The sequence below is a fragment of the Carcharodon carcharias genome, chromosome 10 (assembly GCF_017639515.1).
Source record: "Carcharodon carcharias isolate sCarCar2 chromosome 10, sCarCar2.pri, whole genome shotgun sequence".
Taxonomy (NCBI): Eukaryota; Metazoa; Chordata; class Chondrichthyes; order Lamniformes; family Lamnidae; genus Carcharodon; species Carcharodon carcharias.
The window spans coordinates 65697257-65722139 of record NC_054476.1 but is presented as its reverse complement, the minus strand read 5'-3'; the positions used below and the strand labels follow the sequence as shown (position 1 = coordinate 65722139).

At 43.2% G+C, this 24883-nt stretch overlaps 1 protein-coding gene across 3 annotated transcripts in view; it reads left to right on the top strand.

Annotated features, from left to right (window-relative positions):
• Positions 1-24883, top strand: part of cars1 (cysteinyl-tRNA synthetase 1) — an 89130-nt gene that overhangs the window by 37099 nt on the left and 27148 nt on the right. For all 3 annotated transcript variants that reach the window (XM_041197823.1, XM_041197821.1, XM_041197822.1), the window contains 6 exons: positions 172-301; positions 7983-8086; positions 14155-14252; positions 21309-21498; positions 22553-22621; positions 23414-23495. In XM_041197823.1, coding sequence (XP_041053757.1) covers positions 172-301; positions 7983-8086; positions 14155-14252; positions 21309-21498; positions 22553-22621; positions 23414-23495 — 673 coding nt within the window. The remainder of the gene's footprint in view (positions 1-171; positions 302-7982; positions 8087-14154; positions 14253-21308; positions 21499-22552; positions 22622-23413; positions 23496-24883) is intronic.

The window sequence follows — 24883 nt, the reverse complement described above, 5'->3', positions numbered from 1 at the left end:
TGCAAGAGGGAAAAGACACTAGTTTTCAATGCAGCCCCTTCCTCTGATGATACAACTTGAATTGAGTGTCACAGCTGTGCATGATGGTTGTGGATGAGATCACAGTACTTGGTTGTAATTGTTATGTTACAAGTCTTTTATATTAGAAACTCCATCTCCATCTCCCCACAGGCTTATTTTGAAAATGATCACTGGGTTCGATACTTCCTCCACACAGGGCACCTGACCATAGCAGGCTGCAAGATGTCAAAATCTTTAAAAAATTTTATAACTATCAAGGATGCACTGAGCGCAAATACCGGTAAGTACGTCCATTGGCGCAGTCATTATAACTAGCTTGATGTCTCCAGTAACAAATAGAATTGCCCAACTTTCTCATAAGTACAGTTCCCCTAGCTGCTGTCAGGCAGCTGTTTAGGACTATGTGCAATTGAGAATATTATATGGTGCTTTGGTGCAAAATATGCTGCTAAATATTCCATGCAGCACAATCAAGCACCTGAAAGCATACCTCAAAGAAAACCAGCCCCCAGATATCTCTCTTTATTTTATTTCCCCACCTAGATTTCATCCCATTGATAAAAACAAAAAAACTGCGGATGCTGGAAATCCAAAGAAAAACAAAAACAGAATTACCTGGAAAAACTCAGCAGGTCTGGCAGCATCGGCGGAGAAGAAAAGAGTTGACGTTTCGAGTCCTCATGACCCTTCGACAGAACTTGAGTTCGAGTCCAAGAAAGAGTTGAAATATAAGCTGGTTTAAGGTGTGTGTGTGGGGGGCGGAGAGAGAGAGAGAGAGAAGTGGAGGGGGGTGTGGTTGTAGGGACAGACAAGCAGTGATAGAAGCAGATCATCAAAAGATGTCAACAACAATAGAACAAAAGAACACATAGGTGTTAAAGTTAAAGTTGGTGATATTATCTAAACGAATGTGCTAATTAAGAATGGATGGTAGGGCACTCAAGGTATAGCTCTAGTGGGGGTGGGGAGAGCATAAAAGATTTAAGAAAATTTTTAAAATTAATGGAAATAGGTGGGAAAAGGAAAATCTATATAATTTATTGCAAAAAAAAAAGGAAAGGGGAAACAGAAAGGGGGTGGGGATGGGGGAGGGAGCTCACGACCTAAAGTTGTTGAATTCATTATTCAGTCCGGAAGGCTGTAAAGTGCCTAGTCGGAAGATGAGGTGTTGTTCCTCCAGTTTGCGTTGGGCTTCACTGGAACAATGCAGCAAGCCAAGGACAGACATGTGGGCAAGAGAGCAGGGTGGAGTGTTAAAATGGCAAGCGACAGGGAGGTTTGGGTCATTCTTGCGGACAGACCGCAGGTGTTCTGCAAAGCGGTCGCCCAGTTTACGTTTGGTCTCTCCAATGTAGAGGAGACCACATTGGGAGCAACGAATGCAGTAGACTAAGTTGGGGGAAATGCAAGTAAAATGCTGCTTCACTTGAAAGGAGTGTTTGGGTCCTTGGACGGTGAGGAGAGAGGAAGTGAAGGGGCAGGTGTTGCATCTTTTGCGTGGGGCCATAGGAGGGGGTTGAGGAGTGTGCCCACGCAAAAGATGCAACACCTGCCCCTTCACTTCCTCTCTCCTCACTGTCCAAGGACCCAAACACTCCTTTCAAGTGAAGCAGCATTTCACTTGCATTTCCCCCAACTTAGTCTACTGCATTCGTTGCTCCCAATGTGGTCTCCTCTACATTGGAGAGACCAAATGTAAACTGGGCGACCGCTTTGCAGAACACCTGCGGTCTGTCCGCAAGAATGACCCAAACCTCCCTGTCGCTTGCCATTTTAACACTCCACCCTGCTCTCTTGCCCACATGTCTGTCCTTGGCTTGCTGCATTGTTCCAGTGAAGCCCAACGCAAGCTGGAGGAACAACACCTCATCTTCCGACTAGGCACTTTACAGCCTTCCGGACTGAATATTGAATTCAACAACTTTAGGTCATGAGCTCCCTCCCCCATCCCCACCCCCTTTCTGTTTCCCCTTTCCTTTTTTTTGCAATAAATTATATAGATTTTCCTTTTCCCACCTATTTCCATTATTTTTAAAAATTTTCTTAAATCTTTTATGCTCTCCCCACCCCCACTAGAGCTATACCTTGAGTGCCCTACCATCCATTCTTAATTAGCACATTCGTTTAGATAATATCACCAACTTTAACTTTAACACCTATGTGTTCTTTTGTTCTATTGTTGTTGACATCTTTTGATGATCTGCTTCTATCACTGCGTGTTTGTCCCTACAACCACACCCCCACTCCACTTCTCTCTCTCTCTCTCTCTCCACCCCCCACACACACACCTTAAACCAGCTTATATTTCAACTCTTTCTTGGACTCGAACTCAAGTTCTGTCGAAGGGTCATGAGGACTCGAAACGTCAACTCTTTTCTTCTCCGCCGATGCTGCCAGACCTGCTGAGTTTTTCCAGGTAATTCTGTTTTTGTTTTTGTTTTAGATTTCATCCCACCCTGGATTGCGGTTTGAGCAAAAATATGAATGCTGCCTGAGAGAATGACCCATCCGCCAGTTGTAAATGTGGATGGGCCGTGTAAAATCGCTATTAATTGCATAGTTAATGGGCTTAATTGTCTGCTTAATTGTCAGCAGGCGCGCTTCCAACTGCCATGTGCGCCCACTGAGTGAAATATTGCATGACTGTACAATGACACCGGGACATCACCTGACATCATCTTGCACTATTTCACATCTGTTCAGGTCAGGCGCGCCCTCCAGCGGGACGTAAAATTCTGGCCTATAAGTCAGGAATGTGATAGAATACTGCTCACTTGCCTGGATGAGTGCAGCTCCACAAACATTCAAGAAGCTCAATACCATTCAGGACAAAGCAACCTACTTGATCAGCACCCCAGCCACCATTTAAATATTCTCCTCCTCCACCACCAATGCACCATGGCAGCAGTATGTACCATCTACATGATGCATGGCAGCAACTCACCAAGGCTTCTTCAACAGCACCTTCCAAACCCGCAATCTCAACTGCTTGCAGGTGTATCGGAACACCACTACATGCAAGTTCCCCTGCAAATCAAACAATACCCTGACTTGGAATTATATCGCCATTCCTTCACTGTTACTGAGTAAAATCCTGGAGCTCCCTTCCTAATGGCACTGCAGTGGTTCTAGAAGGCAGCTCACCACCACCTCAAGGTCAATTGTTCCCATTGCCAGCGACACTCATATCCCATGAACAAATAAAAAATAAATGTTGTTACCTTCTTCCCAATGCCATCAAATTGCAGATGGACATTTGATGTCAAAACTCAAATTTATAATGGCTGCATGAGCTAAGTACTAGAGGGTGGCAAAGATCATGAAGCTATACCTAATAAAAGTCACCATCTTTGATAGAGTCGAATATTGCTGACAAAACAAAAGCATTATGCAAATGGAAACAAAAACAGAATTACCTGGAAAAACTCAGCAGGTCTGGCAGCATCGGCGGAGAAGAAAAGAGTTGACGTTTCGAGTCCTCATGACTCTTCGACAGAACTTGAGTTCGAGTCCAAGAAAGAGTTGAAATATAAGCTGGTTTAAGGTGTGTGTGTGGGGGGCGGAGAGATAGAGAGACAGAGAGGTGGAGGGGGGGGTTGTGGTTGTAGGGACAAACAAGCAGTGATAGAAGCAGATCATCAAAAGATGTCAACGACAATAGTACAGTAGAACACATAGGTGTTAAAGTTAAAGTTGGTGATATTATCTAAACGAATGTGCTAATTAAGAATGGACGGTAGGGCACTCAAGGTATAGCTCTAGTGGGGTTTTTTTTTATTATATAATGGAAATAGGTGGGAAAAGGAAAGTCTTTATAATTTATTGGAAAAACAAAAGGGAAGGGGGAAACAGAAAGGGGGTGGGGATGGGGGAGGGAGCTCACGACCTAAAGTTGTTGAATTCAATATTCAGTCCGGAAGGCTGTAAAGTCCCTAGTCGGAAGATGAGGTGTTGTTCCTCCAATTTGCGTTGGGCTTCACTGGAACAATGCAGCAAGCCAAGGACAGACATGTGGGCAAGAGAGCAGGGTGGAGTGTTAAAATGGCAAGCGACAGGGAGGTTTGGGTCATTCTTGCGGACAGACCGCAGGTGTTCTGCAAAGCGGTCGCCCAGTTTACGTTTGGTCTCTCCAATGTAGAGGAGACCACATTGGGAGCAACGAATGCAGTAGACTAAGTTGGGGGAAATGCAAGTGAAATGCTGCTTCACTTGAAAGGAGTGTTTGGGTCCTTGGACGGTGAGGAGAGAGGAAGTGAAGGGGCAGGTGTTGCATCTTTTGCGTGGGCATGGGGTGGTGCCATTGGAGGGGGTTGAGGAGTAGGGGGTGATGGAGGAGTGGACCAGGGTGTCCCGGAGGGAGCGATCCCTACGGAATGCCGATAAGGGGGGTGAGGGGAAGATGTGTTTGGTGGTGGCATCATGCTGGAGTGGCGGATATGGCAGAGGATGATCCTTTGAATGCGGAGGCTGGTGGGGTGATAAGTGAGGACAAGGGGGACCCTATCATGTTTCTGGGAGGGAGGAGAAGGCGTGAGGGCGGATGCGCGGGAGATGGGCCGGACACGGTTGAGGGCCCTGTCAACGACCATGGGTGGAAAACCTCGGTTAAGGAAGAAGGAGGTCATGTCAGAGGAACTGTTTTTGAATGTAGCATCATCGGAACAGATGCGACGGAGGCGAAGGAACTGAGAGAATGGGATGGAGTCCTTACAGGAAGCGGGGTGTGAGGAGCTGTAGTCGAGGTAGCTGTGGGAGTCGGTGGGTTTGTAATGGATATTGGTGGACAGTCTATCACCAGAGATTGAGACAGAGAGGTCAAGGAAGGGAAGGGAAGTGTCAGAGATGGACCACGTGAAAATGATGGAGGGGTGGAGATTGGAAGCAAAATTAATAAATTTTTCCAAGTCCCGACGAGAGCATGAAGTGGCACCAACGTAATCATCGATGTACCGGAGAAAGAGTTGTGGAAGGGGGCCGGAGTAGGACTGGAACAAGGAATGTTCCGCATACCCCATAAAGAGACAGGCATAGCTGGGGCCCATGCGGGTACCCATAGCCACACCTTTTATTTGGAGGAAGTGAGAGGAGTTAAAGGAGAAATTGTTAAGCGTGAGAACAAGTTCAGCCAGACGGAGGAGAGTAGTGGTGGATGGGGATTGTTCGGGCCTCTGTTCGAGGAAGAAGCTAAGGGCCCTCAGACCATCCTGGTGGGGGATGGAGATGTAGAGGGATTGGACGTCCATGGTGAAGAGGAAGCGGTTGGGGCCAGGGAACTGGAAATTGTTGATGTGACGTAAGGTGTCAGAGGAATCACGGATGTAGGTGGGAAGGGACTGGACAAGGGGAGAGAGAAGGAAGTCAAGATAACTAGAAATGAGTTCTGTGGGGCAGGAGCAAGCTGAGACGATCGGTCTACCGGGGCAGTTCTGTTTGTGGATTTTGGGTAGGAAATAGAAGCGGGCCGTCCGAGGTTGGGCGACTATCAGGTTGGAAGCTGTGGGAGGGAGATCCCCAGAGGAGATGAGGTCAGTGACAGTCCTGGAAACAATGGCTTGATGTTCAGTGGTGGAGTCATGGTCCAGGGAGAGGTAGGAGGAAGTGTCTGCGAGTTGATGCTCAGCCTCCGCGAGGTAGAGGTCAGTGCGCCAGACAACAACAGCACCACCCTTGTCAGCGGGTTTGATGACAATGTCAGGGTTGGACCTGAGAGAATGGAGTGCAGTAAGTTCAGAGAGAGACAGGTTAGAATGGGTGAGAGGAGCAGAGAAATTGAGACGACTGATGACGCGGCGACAGTTCTCAATGAAAAGATCGAGAGAAGGTAAGAATCCAGAGGGAGGGTTCCAGGTGGAGGGAGAATATTGGAGATGGGTAAAAGGATCCGTTGAACTGGGAGAGGACTCCTGCCCAAAGAAGTGAGCCTGGAGACGAAGACGGCGGAAGAAGAGTTCAGTATCATGCCGAGCCCGAAATTCATTGAGGTGAGGGCGTAAGGGTATGAAACTAAGTCTTTTGCTGAGCACTGAACGTTCAGCATCGGAGAGGGGAAGGTCAGGAGGTATAGTGAATACACGGCTGGGGTTGGGATTGGAAGAAAGGGTGGGGACGGAGGGACAGGCAGGGGTGGAGGGTCCTAGATGGATGTTGGTGTCGATGAGTTGTTGGAGCTTGTGTTCCTTAGCACTTGAGAGAAAGAGAAAAAGTTTCTTGTTGAGGCGTCGGATGAGCCGAAGGATAAAATGAAACTGGGGGCACGCGCAGCTTTGAAAAAGGGTACGGCGGTGCTGCTGGAGGGAGAGGTCGAGTGTGTTCATATGGCGGCGCATGGCACTGAGTGTGGATTTCAGAATGTGACGGGAACAGCAGTCCGAGAAACGTTTTATGTCCCGGAGATACCTGTAATCCTGGGTGGGTTCGAAACATGAGGGGTGGAATTTCAGTTGAAATCCACGTGGGGTAAGTCGGAGACGGAGATAGTCACTGAGAAAGGAGATATGGCTGTGAAAGCGGGTTTTAGTAAACACCCTGTCAAACACTAGGAGGGAAATGGAAAGCAAGGAAGGTGAGCAAGACAACAGAGAGATACGGAAATCTTGTCGCAGAGAGGAACAGAACTTCAAGGAGGTAGGCATTTCTTGAAGAGCAGTGGCAGTCAATTAAACACAGAGATAAAAACAAAAAAACTGCGGATGCTGGAAATCCAAAACAAAAACAGAATTACCTGGAAAAACTCAGCAGGTCTGGCAGCATCGGCGGAGAAGAAAAGAGTTGACGTTTCGAGTCCTCATGACCCTTCGACAGAACTTGAGTTCGAGTCCAAGATAGAGTTGAAATATAAGCTGGTTTAAGGTGTGTGTGTGGGGGGGCGGAGAGATAGAGAGACAGAGAGGTGGAGGGGGGGGGGGTGTGGTTGTAGGGACAAACAAGCAGTGATAGAAGCAGATCATCAAAAAATGTCAACGACAATAGAACACATAGGTGTTAAAGTTAAAGTTGGTGATATTATCTAAACGAATGTGCTAATTAAGAATGGACGGTAGGGCACTCAAGGTATAGCTCTAGTGGGGTTTTTTTTTATTATATAATGGAAATAGGTGGGAAAAGGAAAATCTTTATAATTTATTGGAAAAAAAAAGGGAAGGGGGAAACAGAAAGGGGGTGGGGATGGGGGAGGGAGCTCACGACCTAAAGTTGTTGAATTCATTATTCAGTCCGGAAGGCTGTAAAGTGCCTAGTCGGAAGATGAGGTGTTGTTCCTCCAATTTGCGTTGGGCTTCACTGGAACAATGCAGCAAGCCAAGGACAGACATGTGGGCAAGAGAGCAGGGTGGAGTGTTAAAATGGCAAGCGACAGGGAGGTTTGGGTCATTCTTGCGGACAGACCGCAGGTGTTCTGCAAAGCGGTCGCCCAGTTTACGTTTGGTCTCTCCAATGTAGAGGAGACCACATTGGGAGCAACGAATGCAGTAGACTAAGTTGGGGGAAATACAAGTGAAATGCTGCTTCACTTGAAAGGAGTGTTTGGGTCCTTGGACGGTGAGGAGAGAGGAAGTGAAGGGGCAGGTGTTGCATCTTTTGCGTGGGCATGGGGTGGTGCCATAGGAGGGGTTTGAGGAGTAGGGGGTGATGGAGGAGTGGACCAGGGTGTCCCGGAGGAAGCGATCCCTACGGAATACCGATAAGGGGGGTGAAGGGAAGATGTGTTTGGTGGAATGCAAATGGAATATGGTTATAGCAGGTTTTTTCAAATGCAGTGTTACCAACACTTAATTTATTAGTGGGTCGTGTGTCACGTGAAAAAGTTAATTATGTAGTGGGATGCCATTGAGTTCCCCACAAAAAAACATTTAAAAGAAACTCTTGATTAAATTATAAGTATTTTTTCTGCCACGTTGATGGTTTACAATTCTCAATTTTCTGTTCTCTGCCGTCACAGTGTAACTGGTGTCATGTGATTTCAGGTCGGCAGCTGCGTCTGGCGTTTCTCATGCACTCCTGGAAGGATACACTGGATTATTCGAGCAATACCATGGAATCGGCCGTTCAATATGAGAAATTCTTGAATGTAAGCTGGTCTCGTGATCCCTCACCTCTTGGTAAAATATTTACATGTTTGTTAGTTCTCATCTGATGGCTATCAGTGTTGGGGAATTGCATGCTTTCCCATATAAAGTGTTAAGGAAAAGCGCCAAATGCTCCTAGATCAGGTGTGACACAGGCTGGGTGTAAAGCCCCTGTTTCTATTGATCTTTCTCTCCAGTCAAATACAAAGTGTTTTGGAGCTGGAGTGCACCCAAAATTCATTAAAGGAGGATAAATAAGTTCAACGTGACTAAGATAAAGATATGTGGAGGTAAATAATATGCAACACCTGGGAGGGTTAGGGTGAAGTATGGTTTGTGCGAGGCATAAGGCAAAACATAAATTGACCAGCAAGCTATGGAGGTTCCCACTCGCCGTCTATCGCTTCTTCCATGAACATGCTGACCAATTTGTGCATCAATAACATGCACTCAGCATTATTTTTCCAGCAAGTTTCAGTCTGCTGCGCTCATAGGATGAATGTAACCTAGGTTTGGATATTCTGGTCTTACCTTTCCAGTATTCGGTCATTAAAATGTTGAAGAGTTTAGAACAATGTAATTTCCATGAGCGCTTGCAGGAAACCATCATTTTTATATTTAATAATAACCAAGGTAAAAGAAGTAGAGAATCTGAATTCTTGCACTTATGGCTGTTATGTTATGGCTGCAGTACTGATGAGTTCCTGCAGATGGCACTGCTGACATCAATGATATTTAATAGTTCCTGCCGGACCTCATAAAATCCATTTTCTTCGAGGCCTGTGTCTGTTTAGTTGTTTGTCTATTAATCTATTTTGCTAGATTGGGAAAGATTTTTCTGGCAGTCTGTCACTACTGCATGACCTGATGTGTCTGGTGGATGAAGCCAGCACTGTAGGATAAGCATTACTAAGGTGCAATGGTAAAAATTTGCTTTTATAATGACTGAATGAAAACCTGAAATCCACTGTATATTTTGGCATTTCCTGCCATCTAATGGTGAAATCTGAATGCTGTTCATATTATATTAAGTTATAGTAGGGACACTCACTAATTGGAAGTGGCTGTGTTTCTTTTGGTTTCGTGTTAAATGTCTAATTTATACTTTTTTTACTTTAGTTGCCTGTATTCTTTTTAGTTCTCTAATTATTTTCTTGCTTCTTTCTGGGTTGACTTCAAAATAAAATTTTGCGGATACTTTTCTAGGTGGAACCTACTTTTAGGTTGGCAAATAGCTTTGCATTTTCCTCCTTGATGACCTTAGGCACATTCTGTAATTGATTCTGACTTTATAACCAATGTTAGTATTGCAAACAGGAGAGAGGGTCCATTCAAACAGAACTAATTTTTCCTCTCACTACCCACCCGTAAACAGAAAGGTGTTCTGATTTTGTTTCCGTTTTTTAAGCAATGAGGTGTTTCCCTCAGTTTTGTTTGATCCAATTCCTACTAATAACCCCATAAAAAACTCGAGGAAGGATGAACTCAAAAGGTTAGTTTATTGCGCACATTCGAAAACCGTGAAAAGGAAGGTCCGCTGCGTCCCTCTCTGCACACATACCATAAAGAGAGGGATAGAGAAAAGGAGGTTTTACAGTACAGAGACCGCAAAGAAAATAAATATTGGCTCATATGAGGTCCAGAGTCAAAGTCCCATGAGGAATTCCTTCACGGAGGTCGGCAAAGCCAGTGGTGTAAGATTCACTTTTCCAGTGGTGCGGTCTTCACAAGATGGAATAAGCACACAGAGATGAATCAGTTTGTAAGTGATGGTACTGAACTTTCAGCAGAGGCAGGATAGATGGAGCCAGTTGTCCAGCCTGGCCAGACTCCCTTCTGCCTGACCTGCTAGTCAGATGTTAAAGCAGCAGACTGGGCTTTCAGCCCAGGAAGGCAATATTAACCTGTTCAACATGCTAGAGTCTTAAGTCATGTGACCTTATGCCGCTACAATTTTCAACAAAGGATGTTTATCCTGTGTCTGGAAATTGCCTTTGTGTTTCAGGCTGATAACGTCTCGGTCATTATGAGTCAGAAGACATGCTATTTGGTGAGGGTCTGATGTTTGGGAAATCATTGTCTCCATAGACACTCTGACTCTGCTGGCAGGCCTGGTTTATCAAATAAAAATGGCCTTTGTGTAGCTCCCTTTGAAGTTGGGCTGTGCAGTCCCCAGGTGGTCTCTAAGGAGCTCCTCAGAAATAACCATGTATGACATTTCCAAAACTACAAAGTGGCTCCTTTGGTTCTGGTGACCCACAGACAATAATTCAGAGGTTCAGCCATCTTAATGGTCTTTGTTCAGCCAAAAGTTCCAGTTTCAAATTAAGAAGTAGCAATGAGGATATATTTTTATACGGTGTTAGGTTCTGTTTCAAATTAAAACAAAGCTTCAAATGCTTTAAATATCATGGCTACCTTAAACCTGCCTAATATTTCCTTCCATGGTTGGGCATAGGACTTTGGCTGATAACTTCCTTGTGAAGTTGCATTAGATACTTTACTACATTAAAGGCACATGCAAGTTTTCATTGAGATAAAAACAAAAAACTGCGGATGCTGAAAATCCAAAACAAAAACAGAATTACCTGGAAAAACTCAGCAAGTCTGGCAGCATCGGCGGAGAAGAAAAGAGTTGACGTTTTGAGTCCTCATGACCCTTCAACAGAACTGAGTAATATTAGGAGAGGGGTGAAATATAAGCTGGTTTAAGGTGGGGGGGGAGGCAGGGGGAGGGAGAGAAGTGGGGGGGTTGGTGGTTGCAGGGACAAGCAAGCAGTGATAGGAGCAGATAATCAAAAGATGTCACAGACAAAAGAACAAAGAGGTGTTGAAGGTGGTGATATTATCTAAACGAATGTGCTAATTAAGAATGGATGGCAGGACACACAAGGTACAACTCTAGTGGGGGTGGGGTGGAAAGACTAACAGGGCATAAAAGGTATAGATTTAAAAATAATGGAAATAGGTGGGGAAAAAAATCTATATAAATTATTGGAAAAAACAAAAGGAAGGGGGAAGAAACGGAAAGGGGGTGGGGATGGAGGAGGGAGTTCAAGATCTAAAGTGCTGTTCCTCCAGCTTGCGGTAAGCTTCACTGGTGAGTGAAGCCCAACGCAAACTGGAGGAACAGCACCTCATCTTCCGACTAGGCACTTTATAACCTTCCGGACTGAATATTGAATTCAACAACTTTAGATCTTTAGCACATTCGTTTAGATAATATCACCACCGTCAACACCTCTTTGTTCTTTTGTCTGTGACATCTTTAGATTATCTGCTCTTATCACTGCTTGCTTGTCCCTATAACCACACGCCCCCCACTTCTCTCCCCCCATCCCACCACCACCACCACCACCACACCCCCCCCCCCCCCCCCCCCCCCCCCCCCCCCCCCCACCACCACCTTAAACCAGCTTATATTTCACCCCTCTCCTAATATTACTCAGTTCCGTTGAGGCGTCATGAGGACTCAAAACGTCAACTCTTTTCTTCTCCGCCGATGCTGCCAGACCTGCTGAGTTTTTCCAGGTAATTCTGTTTTTGTTTTGCAAGTTTTCATTGCTATGTTCCAAAAATGCCCCTTCCCCCCTCACCTCTTTCCCCGTTGGTATCTCTGCTATGCTTTTATTGCAGCAGCTTTCTACATCACATAGCCTTAGCAATTCTCCTCTCCCTGATCCAGTCCCTTTCACTGACAGGCATATCCATCCCCTCTGACTTTCTTGCTGCTGTCTGCTGATCATCTGAGTGCCCAGATTCAAAAATCTGAAAAAATAGTACCCTTTTTTTATTTGAATTCCGTAACATCGATAAATACAAAATAATGAGAGCTGTGAAGTGAAATAAACTTTGTGAAAAGAAACTAAATTTGCCTAGGTTACAGGACAGCATAGGAGTTTTTAAATTCTGAAGGATTCTGATGGACCAAATATTTACTCAGGTTGGGTAATCAATGACGAGAAATGATCAATTTAATATCTTATAGTGAGGAAAGATTTATTTACATAAGATGGCTGGAGCATTGTTTTGCCACAGTGGGTGTTTGAGGCAGTGACCATTACATCTTGTCAAATATTTATTCAATTTTTGTCCGTAGAGGAAGATGCAAGTCTCTAGGGAGAGAGGCAGAAATAAAAACATATTGCTGGAAAAATTCAGGCTTGGCACTATCTGTGGAGAGAGAAATAGAGTTAATTTTTCAGGTCCATACAACCCTTCTTCAGAGCTAAAGAAAAGTAGAAATGTGATGGCTTTTATACTGTTTAAGAGGGGGTGAAGCAAGATAAAAGGTCAGGCAGGGATAGATGGGAACTAATGGGAGGTTGGCAAAGATGTCATGGGCACAAGACAAAGGGAGTGTTGAAGGTAGTGCTTTCGTCAGGGAGAGAGGCAGGTTAGTTTTGAATTGCTCTAACACAGAGCTAGCACAATCATGATGCATTGAATTGCCTCCTGTAGTGCTATAAACATTTGTAAGAGAGGGTAACAAATTAGTTATATAAAATGCCCAGGGACACAGATATTGTAGAAAATAATGAGAAAATTAGATAGATATTTGAGGGAGTAACTAATAAACCAGCCAAATGGACAGCAAAGTCTTTTTTCCTCCTGTACTTTCCAGTGTTCTTTTATGCCATTCTTAGCATATTGTTCAGAGACATCTCAAAAGTGCTTCACATGCCATGAATTGCTTTGAAGTAGAGTGATTGTTGTAAATTAAACAAACATTAGAGGGATTTATGTGAAAAGAACAATTGAGCACTTTGAAGGATGCAGACTGTTCCTGTTCCAGTAGCAATGAGTGCAGTAATAGTGCAGTAAGTGCTTAGGATCATGGAATGTTACCGCACTAAAACAGGCCATTTGAGACATCAACTCAGTGCTGGTGTTTTTTTTCCCCTGAGCAACCTAAATTAATTTCATTCTTCTGCTCAATCCCTGTACCCTGTGATATTCTTTTACAAGCGATCGTCTAATTCCCTTTTAAAATAATTTGTTGACTCTGCTTAAAGAATTACTTCAACTCGTGGTTGATTCTTTTTATAAATATCTTAAATTAGTGCCCTGTTAGCATCTCAATGATCAGTGAAAACAATGTATCACTAATTACATCAACATAAACCTTTATCGTGAAGGCCTTTCTGATCATCTCTTAATCTTCTCAGTGAAAAAATCCTGAATCTATCCATTCTCAGCATGGGAGACATCTTTTACCCTGGTTCTTTGCTTTCTGCCTTTTAACTTACCTTCGTGATGACATCTTATGTAATTTCATGTGCTATTGCATTTGTGTTAAGTCTCTTAGGTGGTTCCTTATCGAATGTTTTTCATAACCCCTTTTCAACTGCATCGACTTTGTTATTTCTTCAAAGAATTCTGTCAAATTGGCTAACTGCAACCTATTGTTTAGAAATCTATGCAGGTTGACCATGAATAACTCACGTTTTTACATGTGTTTAGTAATGGCACTCCGTGTTATGAACTTTAGTACTTTACCAGCAACTAAAATAAGGCTAACTGGATATATCCATAATTTCTGGATATCCTCCTCTCCTTTTTTGGAGCATTGTCTCATGTTTGCCACTCTCGTGCCCTTTCCAGAAAAAATGATCAGGATCTTTGCAGTCCCAGTGATGTGTTTACTTCTTTAAAAGAAGTACCATCACACTTTGATTAATATCCTCCATTAATTTGTTCTATATCAGCTCTGGTGGTTCCACGATCCTAATTTCCATCTCTGCATGAAAACTGAGGCAACGTACTTGTTTTGTATCCCTTCCATTCTGTCCACTAGAAACTTAACCCCTTCATCTATAGTCTCCTGAGCCCAACAGTGACTTTCTCTCTCTACCAATATATCTATAGAAAGTCATTTTTGTTTGTTTTCATTTACACTTCTTCACAGTCTTTTTATTCCTTTTTGTATCATGCTTTTCCTTGTTCCTTGTGCTTCTCCTGGTTTTCATTTTGACTCTCTGTTGGTAAGCACTGGTGAAAATACTGCAATATGGTCGGTTGAAATCCAATGCACACAGCCTTTCTGAGAGTAGCAGTGTTTGTTTTCCAGGAATTCTTCCTGAACGTGAAGGATATTTTGCGGACCCCAACAGATATCACAGGACAGTTTGAGAGGTGGCAGGAGCAGGAGATGACACTTAATAACCGGTCAGTATCAACTCATACATTGGGGATACGCATGGATTTGGACAGTGAAACAGTTCACAGAAGGGCTTTTTTGTAATCATACATTGCTGGGAGGGTAAATATAACTAAACAGCTACAACTCTATTGATTGCTAAATCAATAAAGCACTGCATGCTGTGCATTAAATTGTATAACCAGGTTTGATTCCATTTAGTACTGTTGGCTGTTCTCAGCCAGGGTGGTAATAATTGGACTCAGTGACCCTGCGCTAAATGCATAATTAAGTATTAAGTAAGTATTCTCCACGTCAATTGACCAAACCTTTTGTTTTGCCTTCACTTTAAAGGTCAAATCTATCAATGGCACATCTGTTAGTTGGTGGAGGGCATGCAATAATAGCCAGCAAAACCAAGCAATACCCAAACCTATTTTTTGTTTATCAGTCCCATCATATGGTGGCATGCATGTTTGGTCAATTTGTTTCCTGACAGCAGTGACCCAGGTACCATACCGACCCATGCTAGAGTCTCACATTTTGGCCTTGGAAGTAATACTTCCATTCGTTGAACTGTGTTAATACATTGATGATATGAGTGAGGTGCTCATCCCCCTAACTAAGATTGATGATATTGTTTATAAATGCCAGGGGAAAATCTTCAGATACGTCAAGGCAGGATCCACCATCTATTGGAATAGGTTGGATGCGTTTTTCAATTTGACAGGCGTGACCATAAACTTGAACAACCTGATTGAGTGGTAAATTTAGTACACAACTGGACTCTGGCATTTAGCCATATCTACCAACAACCTTCTAGCAGATCGAGTTTTCAGATCCTGAAAGCCCCCTAGCTTCTCAAGGACATGCTCCATTCAAGGTTTAGGATTCGTATTTGTTCTGTAAGCTAATTTTGTTTCTGATAGGCCACAATTAGCTGGAAGACCTTGTCTTTCTGGAGGACCAGTACTGTCAGTGGTCACCACAGGCTCCAGGACATCAAATATTATTATCAAATCTAACTCTTACATTTCCTTGCTTATGGACTCCCTTAAAGTGTGTGCCACAGATTTGATTTGTTGGTACCGTGGAGTTGAAGTGTCTGTGTTGGATGCATAACCCTGTGGTTTGCTTGGAAACAATGACTTAAAACATAGTATTACCCACTGCTCTCAGGCACCCCTCCCCCCACACACCTCCACCCTCCAATCTGATATTGTAAGGGATAACTGAGCTGCTAGAGCCCACCAAATAGCTCTGAATTCTGTCAGTAAGCCAAGAAGTCTTTAATGTTTCCATCCTCCAGGTAGATATAATGCATAGATGGCATTTTCTGTAGTGAGAAATGGTTTTAGGCATAAAAGCAAAAAAACTGCGGGTGCTGGAAATCGAAAACAAAAACAGAAACAGAAATACCTGGAAAAACTCAGCAGGTCTGGTAGCATCGGCGGAGGAGAGCACAGTTGATGTTTCGAGTCCTCATGACCCTTCAACAGAACTAAGTAAAAATAGGAAAGGGGTGATATATAAGCTGGTTTAAGTTGGGGGGGGGATTGTTTGGACAAGCAGCCAGTAATAAGTGGAGATAACCAAAAGAAGTCACAGACAAAAGGACAAAGAGGTGTTGAAGGTGGTGATATTATCTAAAGGAATGTGCTAATTAATAGTGGAAAGCAGGACAGATAAGGTACAGATGGCTCTAGTGGGGGTGGGGGAATACTAAAAATGCTAAAAGGTAGAGATAAACAATGGGTGGAAATACATTTAAAAATAATGGAAATAGGTGGGAAAAGAAAAATCTATATAAATTATTGGAAAAAACAAAAAGGAGGAGGAAGAAACGGAAAGGGGGTGGAGATGGAGGAGAGAGTTCAAGATCTAAAGTTGTTAAACTCAATATTCATTTCTGACTAGGCATTTTACAGCCTTCTGGACTGAATATTGAGTTCAACAATTTTAGATCTTGAACTCTCTCCTCCATCCCCACCCCCTTTCCGTTTCTTCCCCCTCCTTTTTGTTTTTTCCAATAATTTATGTAGATTTTTCTTTTCCCACCTATTTCCATTATTTTTAAATGTATTTCCACCCATTGTTTATCTCTACCTTTTAGCACTTTTAGTATTCCCCCACCCCCACTAGAGCCATCTGTACCTTATCTGTCCTGCTTTCCACTATTAATTAGCACATTCCTTTAGATAATATCACCACCTTCAACACCTCTTTGTCCTTTTGTCTGTGACTTCTTTTGGTTATCTCCACTTATTACTGGCTGCTTGTCCAAACAATCCCCCCCCCAACTTAAACCAGCTTATATATCACCCCTTTCCTATTTTTACTTAGTTCTGTTGAAGGGTCATGAGGACTCGAAACGTCAACTGTGCTCTCCTCCGCCGATGCTGCCAGACCTGCTGAGTTTTTCCAGGTATTTCTGTTTCTGTTTTTGTTATGGTTTTAGGCATATTCATGTGGTAAGCAGTTCAAGAAATGTCTGAACTTGTGTTTCGTTTATCAGTCCCATTATACAATGCCATGCATGTTGATCTGGTCAGTTCGTTTTCTCAGTTCATAGGAAAAAACAGCCAAATGCGATCCGTGGAAAACTTCTTTGTAGAATCTGGAATCAAAAAAATCCTTTACAAAAATGCTTGTGTGGTCCCATAGTTAACTGACAGAATATAGTCTCTTCTGAATTTGTGTAGCCTATGTCTTTGGAGTTATGTTCCACTTCAATCCTCCTAGTCAGACAAAACTGAACCAAGTAATGTTTGGCAATTCCCTGGCAGTTGTAATAACATCAACAACTTGACTTTCTATCTTGCCTTTAATGCAGAAAAGCATTTTAAGAATCTTGATAACTGTAATTGGAAATAAATAGATGCCAAGCTAAAGACATTAGGCCTAAATATTTTTTTAAATTCCTTTACGGGATGTGGGCGTCATTGGCTTGGCCAGCATTTCTTGTCCGTCCCTAATTGCCCTTGAGAAGGTGGTGGTGAGCTGCCTTCTTGAACCACTGCAGTCTATGTGGTGTAGGTACACCCGCAGTGTTGTTAGGGAGGGAGTTCCAGGATTTTGACCCAGCGACAGTGAAGGAACGGCAATATATTTCCAAGTCAGGATGGTGAGTGGCTTGGAGGGGAACTTCGAGGTGGTGGTGTTCCCATGTATCTGCTGCCCTAGTCCTCCTAGATGGTAGTGGTCTTGGGTTTGGAAGGTGCTGCCTAAGGAGCCTTGCTGAATTTCTGTAATGCATCTTGTAAATGGTGCACACTGCTGCCACTCTTCATCGGAAGTGGAGGGAGTGAATGTTTGTGCCAATCAAGCAGGCTGCTTTGTCCTGGATGGTGTCAAGCTTCTTGAGTGTTGTTGGAGTTACACTCATCCAGGCAAGTGAGGAGTATTCCATCATACGCCTGACTTGAGCCTGGTTGATAGAGGACAGGCTTAGAGGAGTCAGGAGGTGAGTTAGTCGCTGCAGGATTCCTAGCCTCTGACCTGCTCTTGTAGCCACAGTATTTATATGGCTAGTCCAGTTCAGTTTCTAGTTGATGGTAACCCCCCAGGATGTTGATAGTGGGGGACTCAGTGATAATAATGCCATTGAACATCAAGGGGCGATGGTTAGATTCTCTCATTGGAGATGGTCATTGCCTGGCACTTGTGTGGCACAAATGTTACTTGCCACTTGTCAGCCCAGGCCTAGATATTGTCCAGGCCTTGCTGCATTTGGACAAGGACTGACTCAGTATCTGAGGAGTCACGAATGGTGCTGAATATTGTGCAGTCATCAGCGAACATCCCCACTTCTGACCTTATGATGGAAGGAAGATCATTGATGAAGCAGCTGAAGATGCTTGGGCCGAGGACACTACCCTGAGGAACTCCTACGGTGATGTCTTGGTCAAATGGTTTGGTTTTAGGGAGGGTCTTAAAGGAGGAGAGGGAGATTTACAAAACAAAAACAAAAATACCTGGAAAAACTCAGCAGGTCTGACAGCATCTGCAGAGAGGAACACAGTTAACATTTCGAGTCCATATGACTCTTCAACAGAACTAAGGAAAAATAGAAAAGAGGTGAAATATAAGCTGGTTTGAGGTGGGGGTGGGACAGGTAGAACTGGATAGAGAGCCAGTGATAGGTGGGGCTAACCAAAAGATGTCACAGACTAAAGGACAAAGAGGTGTTGAAGGTGGTGATATTTTCTAAGGAATGTGATAATAGGTGACATTAAGGGTAGAAAGCAGGACGAGCAAGGTACAGATAGCCCTAGTGGGGGTCGGGTGGGGAGGGAAGGGATCGAAATAGGCTAAAAGGTAGAGATAAAACAATGGATGGAAATACATTTAAAAATAATGGAAATAAGTGGGAAAAGAAAAATCTATATAAATTATTGGAAAAAAGGGGGTGGGGATGGAGGAGAGAGTTCATGATCTAAAATTGTTGAACTCAATATTCAGTCCAAAAGGCTGTAAAGTGCCTAGTCAGAAGATGAGGTGCTGCTCCTCCAGTTTGCATTGAGCTTCACTGGAACAAGCAGCAGGCCTAGGACGGACATGTGGGCATGAGAACAGGGTGGAGTGTTGAAATAGCAAGCGACAGGGAGGACTGGGTCATGCTTGCAGACAGACCAAAGGTGTTCTGCAAAGTGGTCACCCAGTCTGCGTTTGGTCTCTCCAATATAGAGGAAACCGCATTGGGAGCAGCAAATGCAATAGACTAAATTGAGGGAAGTGCAAGTGAAATGCTGCCTCACTTGAAAGGAGTGTTTGGGCCCTTGGACAGTGAGGAGAGGGGAAGTAAAGGGGCAGGTGTTGCACCTTCTGTGGTTGCATGGGAAGGTGCCGTGGGAGGGGGTAGAGGTGTAGGGGATGATGGAGGAGTGAACCAGGGTGTCCCAGAGGGTACAGTCCCTGCGTAATGCCGCCGGGGGGGATGAAGAGAAGATGTGTTTGGTGGTGGCATCATGCTGGAGTTGGCGGAAATAGCGGAGGATGATCCTTTGAATGTGGAGACTGGTGGAGTGATAAGTGAGTACAAGGGGGACCCTATCATGGTTCTGGGATGGAGAGGAAGGTGTGAGGGCGGATGCGCGGGAGATGGGCGGAAGGGGATTTGGCAGGAAATTCCAATATAAAGGTGCAACTGTCAATGATGGATCCTGGAACCAATGTAAATAAGGAAGATCGGGCGACAGGTGAGCAAGACATGATTTATGATAACATTTGAGCAACAGAGTTTGAAATGAACTGAAGTTCATAGAGGGTGGAGAATTGGAAGCTGTCTTGGAGAGCACTGGAATAGTCTCGTCTGAAGGTGATATAGGCATGGTTGAGGGCTTCAGCAGCAGATGCGCTAAGGCAAGGGTAATGGTGGGTGATATGGAGGTGGATGGAGCTGTTCTTTGATGAAAAAGGTATGAGTCGGAAACACAGCACTGATAGGATGCTGAGGCTGCAAACACTCTGGTTCAGCCTGAGACAATGGCCAGGATGGTGGGGTAGGGAAGAGGTGGGAATATAGTTTCTGGCTTTGGCTGAAGACACCAGCTTTGGTCTTCCCAATAATAAGCTAGAGGAAATTGCAGCTCAACCAAAACTAGATGTTATAACCAGGCTGACTTTCGAGAGGAGGGGGCTGAGAGAAGTGGTATGATGGCCACAGTTTCCCTAATAGCAAAAACAAAAACAGAATTACCTGGAAAAACTCAACAGGTCTGGCAGCATCGGCGGAGAAGAAAAGAGTTGACGTTTCGAGTCCTCATGACCCTTCGACAGAACTTGAGTTCGAGTCCAGGAAAGAGCTGAAATATAAGCTGGTTTAAGGTGTGTGTGTGGGGGGCGGAGAGATAGAGAGACAGAGAGGTGGAGGGGGGGGTGTGGTTGTAGGGACAAACAAGCAGTGATAGAAGCAGATCATCAAAAGATGTCAACGACAATAGTACAATAGAACACATAGGTGTTAAAGTTAAAGTTGGTGATATTATCTAAACGAATGTGCTAATTAAGAATGGATGACTGTATTGAATTCAACAACTTTAGGTCATGAGCTCCCTCCCCCATCCCCACCCCCTTTCTGTTTCCCCCTTCCTTTTTTTTTCCAATAAATTATAAAGATTTTCCTTTTCCCACCTATTTCCATTATATAAAAAAAACCCCACTAGAGCTATACCTTGAGTGCCCTACCATCCATTCTTAATTAGCACATTCGTTTAGATAATATCACCAACTTTAACTTTAACACCTATGTGTTCTATTGTACTATTGTCGTTGACATCTTTTGATGATCTGCTTCTATCACTGCTTGTTTGTCCCTACAACCACAGCACCCCCCCCTCCACCTCTCTGTCTCTCTATCTCTCCTCCCCCCACACACACACCTTAAACCAGCTTATATTTCAGCTCTTTCCTGGACTCGAACTCAAGTTCTGTCGAAGGGTCATGAGGACTCGAAACGTCAACTCTTTTCTTCTCCGCCGATGCTGCCAGACCTGCTGAGTTTTTCCAGGTAATTCTGTTTTTGTTTTCCCTAATAGCAGTCCATCCTGATCAGATTCTTAAGTAAATTACACAACCATGAGTTAACAATTTGTAAGTGATGAAAATCATTTGAATAGTAATCAACGAGTTTTCTAATGCTACAACAGCTTTGTAATTAAAATATTACTATATTATGCAAGCTTTGTGTATTACTCTGGACCCTTGTCTTTCTAGTCAGTATGTTAGCTTGTAAATGAATATGTAACCCTAGAGTGTGGCATATTTTGAATATATTATTTGAACCAAACAAATGAGAGGAAAAGTCCATCACCATTGCCTCCCAGTTTTAGTTAGGTTAACTAATTGTCCCATTGTTTTATTCACCAGTACACATCTGAACTGAATTTCCACTATGCAGTATTCTTGGATGCCTGAATTATGTCTCTCACCAATAGACTCTATTTCCTAAGCCTTTTTCTCATGATTTGAATTCTTGGTCACTTCAGTCATACTTGAAAAAATCTGCTTTTTAAAATTATTTCAAATGGAAAGTGCAAACTTGGTGTCACTGTTGTTTTACAAAAATATTTTACTTTTAATTATAGCTTTTATGAGAAGAAGACAGCAGTGCACAGGGCATTGTGTGATAACATCGATACCCGAACAGTAATGGAGGAGCTGCGGTCCCTTGTGAGTCAGTGTAACACATACATTGCAGCAAAGAAAAGCAACAAGCAGTTACCAAATCGCATGCTGTTGAAGACCATTGCAGTGTACCTCACTGAGATGCTGAAGGTGAGATGGGAGGCACACTGGTCACACCCACAATTATCTGATCCTCAAGTAAAGTACGGTGAATTATGTAAATCTGAATTAAAAACAGAATATGCTGGAAATATTCAGCAGGCCTGACACAATCTGTGGAAAGAGAAACAGATAACATTTCGCATCTGGCAACTGAAATGTCAGTTATTTTTCTTTCTACAGATGCTCCCGGATCTGAATATTTCCAGCATTTTCTGTTCTTTATCATCTGATCCTTCCTTTCTATTACTTTGGTAGTCATGACTAAGGCTTTTTTATTTTCAATTCCTGGTGAATCTTATCAATAAATTACCAAAATGTTTGATCTTTAATTTTTTTTAACTTACCTTCATCTGAAAATAGACAGACTGCACCATTAGACTTCTTGAACTCATACCAACCATAATAGTCTCATAATTATAGTCTCAAAGGTTTATTTCTATCTGTTGTGCATGTCCATTTTCTTCTGTTTTTCCAATTCTTCCCTTCTGCTGCCAAAGGCACTCAAGTGCTCCTAAATTATGTGACCACAGGGGCTGGTTATGACCTTTGTTCATGTGTGTGCCTAGACAGGATTAGACATAGTTATAATTCTCTCTCCTAGGAGAGTGGACCATGGGTGATATCACAGTCAAATACGACCCTAACATCCACATATGTGTACTTTCCAAAAGAGACTGTGGATAGATCAGGAGTTGGAACCCTGGCAGCATTTTCCCCATTCTAGCCCAAGGGCACTGATGCCAATTTGAACAGCCTAACAGCTGACCCTGCTAAATATCACCAGTTCGGAACATTTGTCCTTGTGGGCCAGTATGACATGGGGCATTGTATGTACTACATACGTTACATTGTATGTAAGACCCACCTATGGATCTTCCTTGGAATGAAGTGCCTAAATTGATTTAGACCTGTTGGAAGAATTGCACTTTTAATGTATGATTGGTAAATGCTATCAATTATCAGGCTTGGTTGATAGACCTGGGAGTGGGAAGGAAAGCCTGACGCTTGATTGCCTCATTGTTCCCTTCTATCTATCAATCAGATTTTTGGAGCAATAGAGGGTGAAGAACCAATTGGATTCCCTGTGGGAGGAGGCAGCCATAATTTAAATGTAAGTATTTGGTCAATCTCCTTTATAACAGGATCCAAATAAAGTCTTGGTTACCATCTCCTTTCAACACTAAAGAATACTATGTAAGGCAAGAAAAATGACACAATTGGAGGCCGCTTACATTTTGATACAAAATAAAAAGGAAGAAAGAATAATCTTGCATTTATATGGAGCACCTTTCATGACCTCGGAAACACCAAAGCACTTTGCAGCCAGTTAAATTCTTTCAAAGTGTAGTCGCTGTCAGGGAATGTAGCAGGAAATTTGTGCACAATAAGATCCCATGAACAGAATGAGATAAATGTCTAGGCATTCTATTTTTGATAGTGTCGATAAACATTGTCCAGGAGAATTCTCCTGTTCTTCTTCAAATAGTGTCATGTATTGTTTTAAGTCCATCTAAGAAGGAAGGTATTTGATGCCTCATTCAAAAGACAGCACCTGCCAACATGCAGCAACATCAGTCTTGATTTATGTGCTTAAATCCTGGAAGAGGCTTGAATCCTTAACCTTCTGACTCAGACGCTGCCACCCAGCTAAGTCTGAAACCTCAAGTATTGCTCTACAACCAATCACTGTGTAATGGTGTGAAGAGCTGTCACTGTGTCGCAGACCCTGAAATAGCTGTCTGCTTGATGGGATGTAACTATAACAGATCCAAAAAGTGCTTTAATTGTTTAACAGGGCGAGGGGGTAGATTGTTATTGTGTAATGAAGCCAGGAGGGAGTTGTCACTGACAGACTCGCTGGTCGGATTCTGTACCTCAAACTCTTTTTGTCTTCTACATGCAGGTGGAAGCCACTGTGATGCCATACCTGAAGGTGCTGTCAGATTTCCGTGAGAATGTGCGACAAATTGCCCGTGAGAAGAAAGGTACAGAATAGTGAATTAGCATGTTTTATTAACATATGTACTTGGCTTATGGGTGTTCTCCCAATGCCTCATGTGTCTGAATCACTCAAAGCTTTGGGTAGTTGGATATTGCAGTGTTTCAGCAAGGTGCGGTGTGACCAGAGCACTGCAGTCTTAATATAACTTCTTTGACTTGTGCTTTTACTTGTTTTGGCCAAGTGAATTGGCACTTATTTTGTTTTGTTGATATAGTGCTCTGCAGAGTTGAGTGGAAAGTCTACTAAGGTATTATTTGATCCCTGAGGCATCACACACAACACTTTCTCCTACCCAACATGGTTAACTCCTCTAACTAGTGGTGTCTGTTGGTTTCCACCTTTATCCAAACTCAGGTTTACCCTGAATCTCCATCACTTTAAGCTTAAATAGCCTTTTGCATATAACTTTGTCAAATACTTCTAGGAAGTCAAGGTAGATGGTCAAGCAGTTAGTGTACTTCCCACACAACGGGTATCCTGTTATCAAAAACAAGCTCCAGGTTACACCTGATGCCCAATATTATTGAAGCTGCTGTCAAGTGTCGTACATGATACAGTAGCAGGCGAGCATTAATGAGCTAGCTGTTTAAAAGCAAACTAAAATGTTATAGGTCATAGTGACAAGTGATATGGAGACTGCCTATAGCTCTAAACATGCTAAGGTACTGACTTCCTCTAGGCTATTTGGAAGAAGCCCTTGCAAAATAATCCTGTAGGAAAGAGAAACTGCAAATTCAAGAAGGAACAAGACCTGTAATTTGGAAATCAGCTTCTCCTACTGGCAGTGGCATGTATCTCCTGTAGGAGGAACTGTAAAAACAGTTCAATGGTGGTAACAAAGGAAAGGAGTGACAGAACCAGTAAAACCCTCCCTGAGCAACTTCTTCACCATCTCTCACTTTGTCTCTTTTTTTCCCCTTTATAGATGCTGACCAGCTGTATTTGGAACATTTTGTGTTTTAATATTGGATGGTTGTGTGCATGGGTCAGGAGTGGGTCATTAGGAATTTGAGGTAGCTAAGTTGTAGTCAAGTCTTGTACCACTTGTTTACACTCTGTTCAGTATTAAACAGGATTAAACAAGTAGTCGGGCAAGTGTTTCACTGGTTTTGCAATAGAAGTGCTCTCCTTTCCCCCTCAAAATTACAAGATTTAAAAAGAATTATAAAAACAAATCTGCTGCAGGGAAATGAATGAGAGGGTGGAGGGGAAACGTGACTGAACAAAATACTTCAAAAGCAATTTATTTTCATGCTAAAGAAAGTCTTAGTGACTTAGGAGTGCAGTTCAACGGTGGAATCAGAGGTTGAATAACAGCCCTTATTGAATAATGTGAATCACCAATCCACATCCAAACAAGATTATGATGTC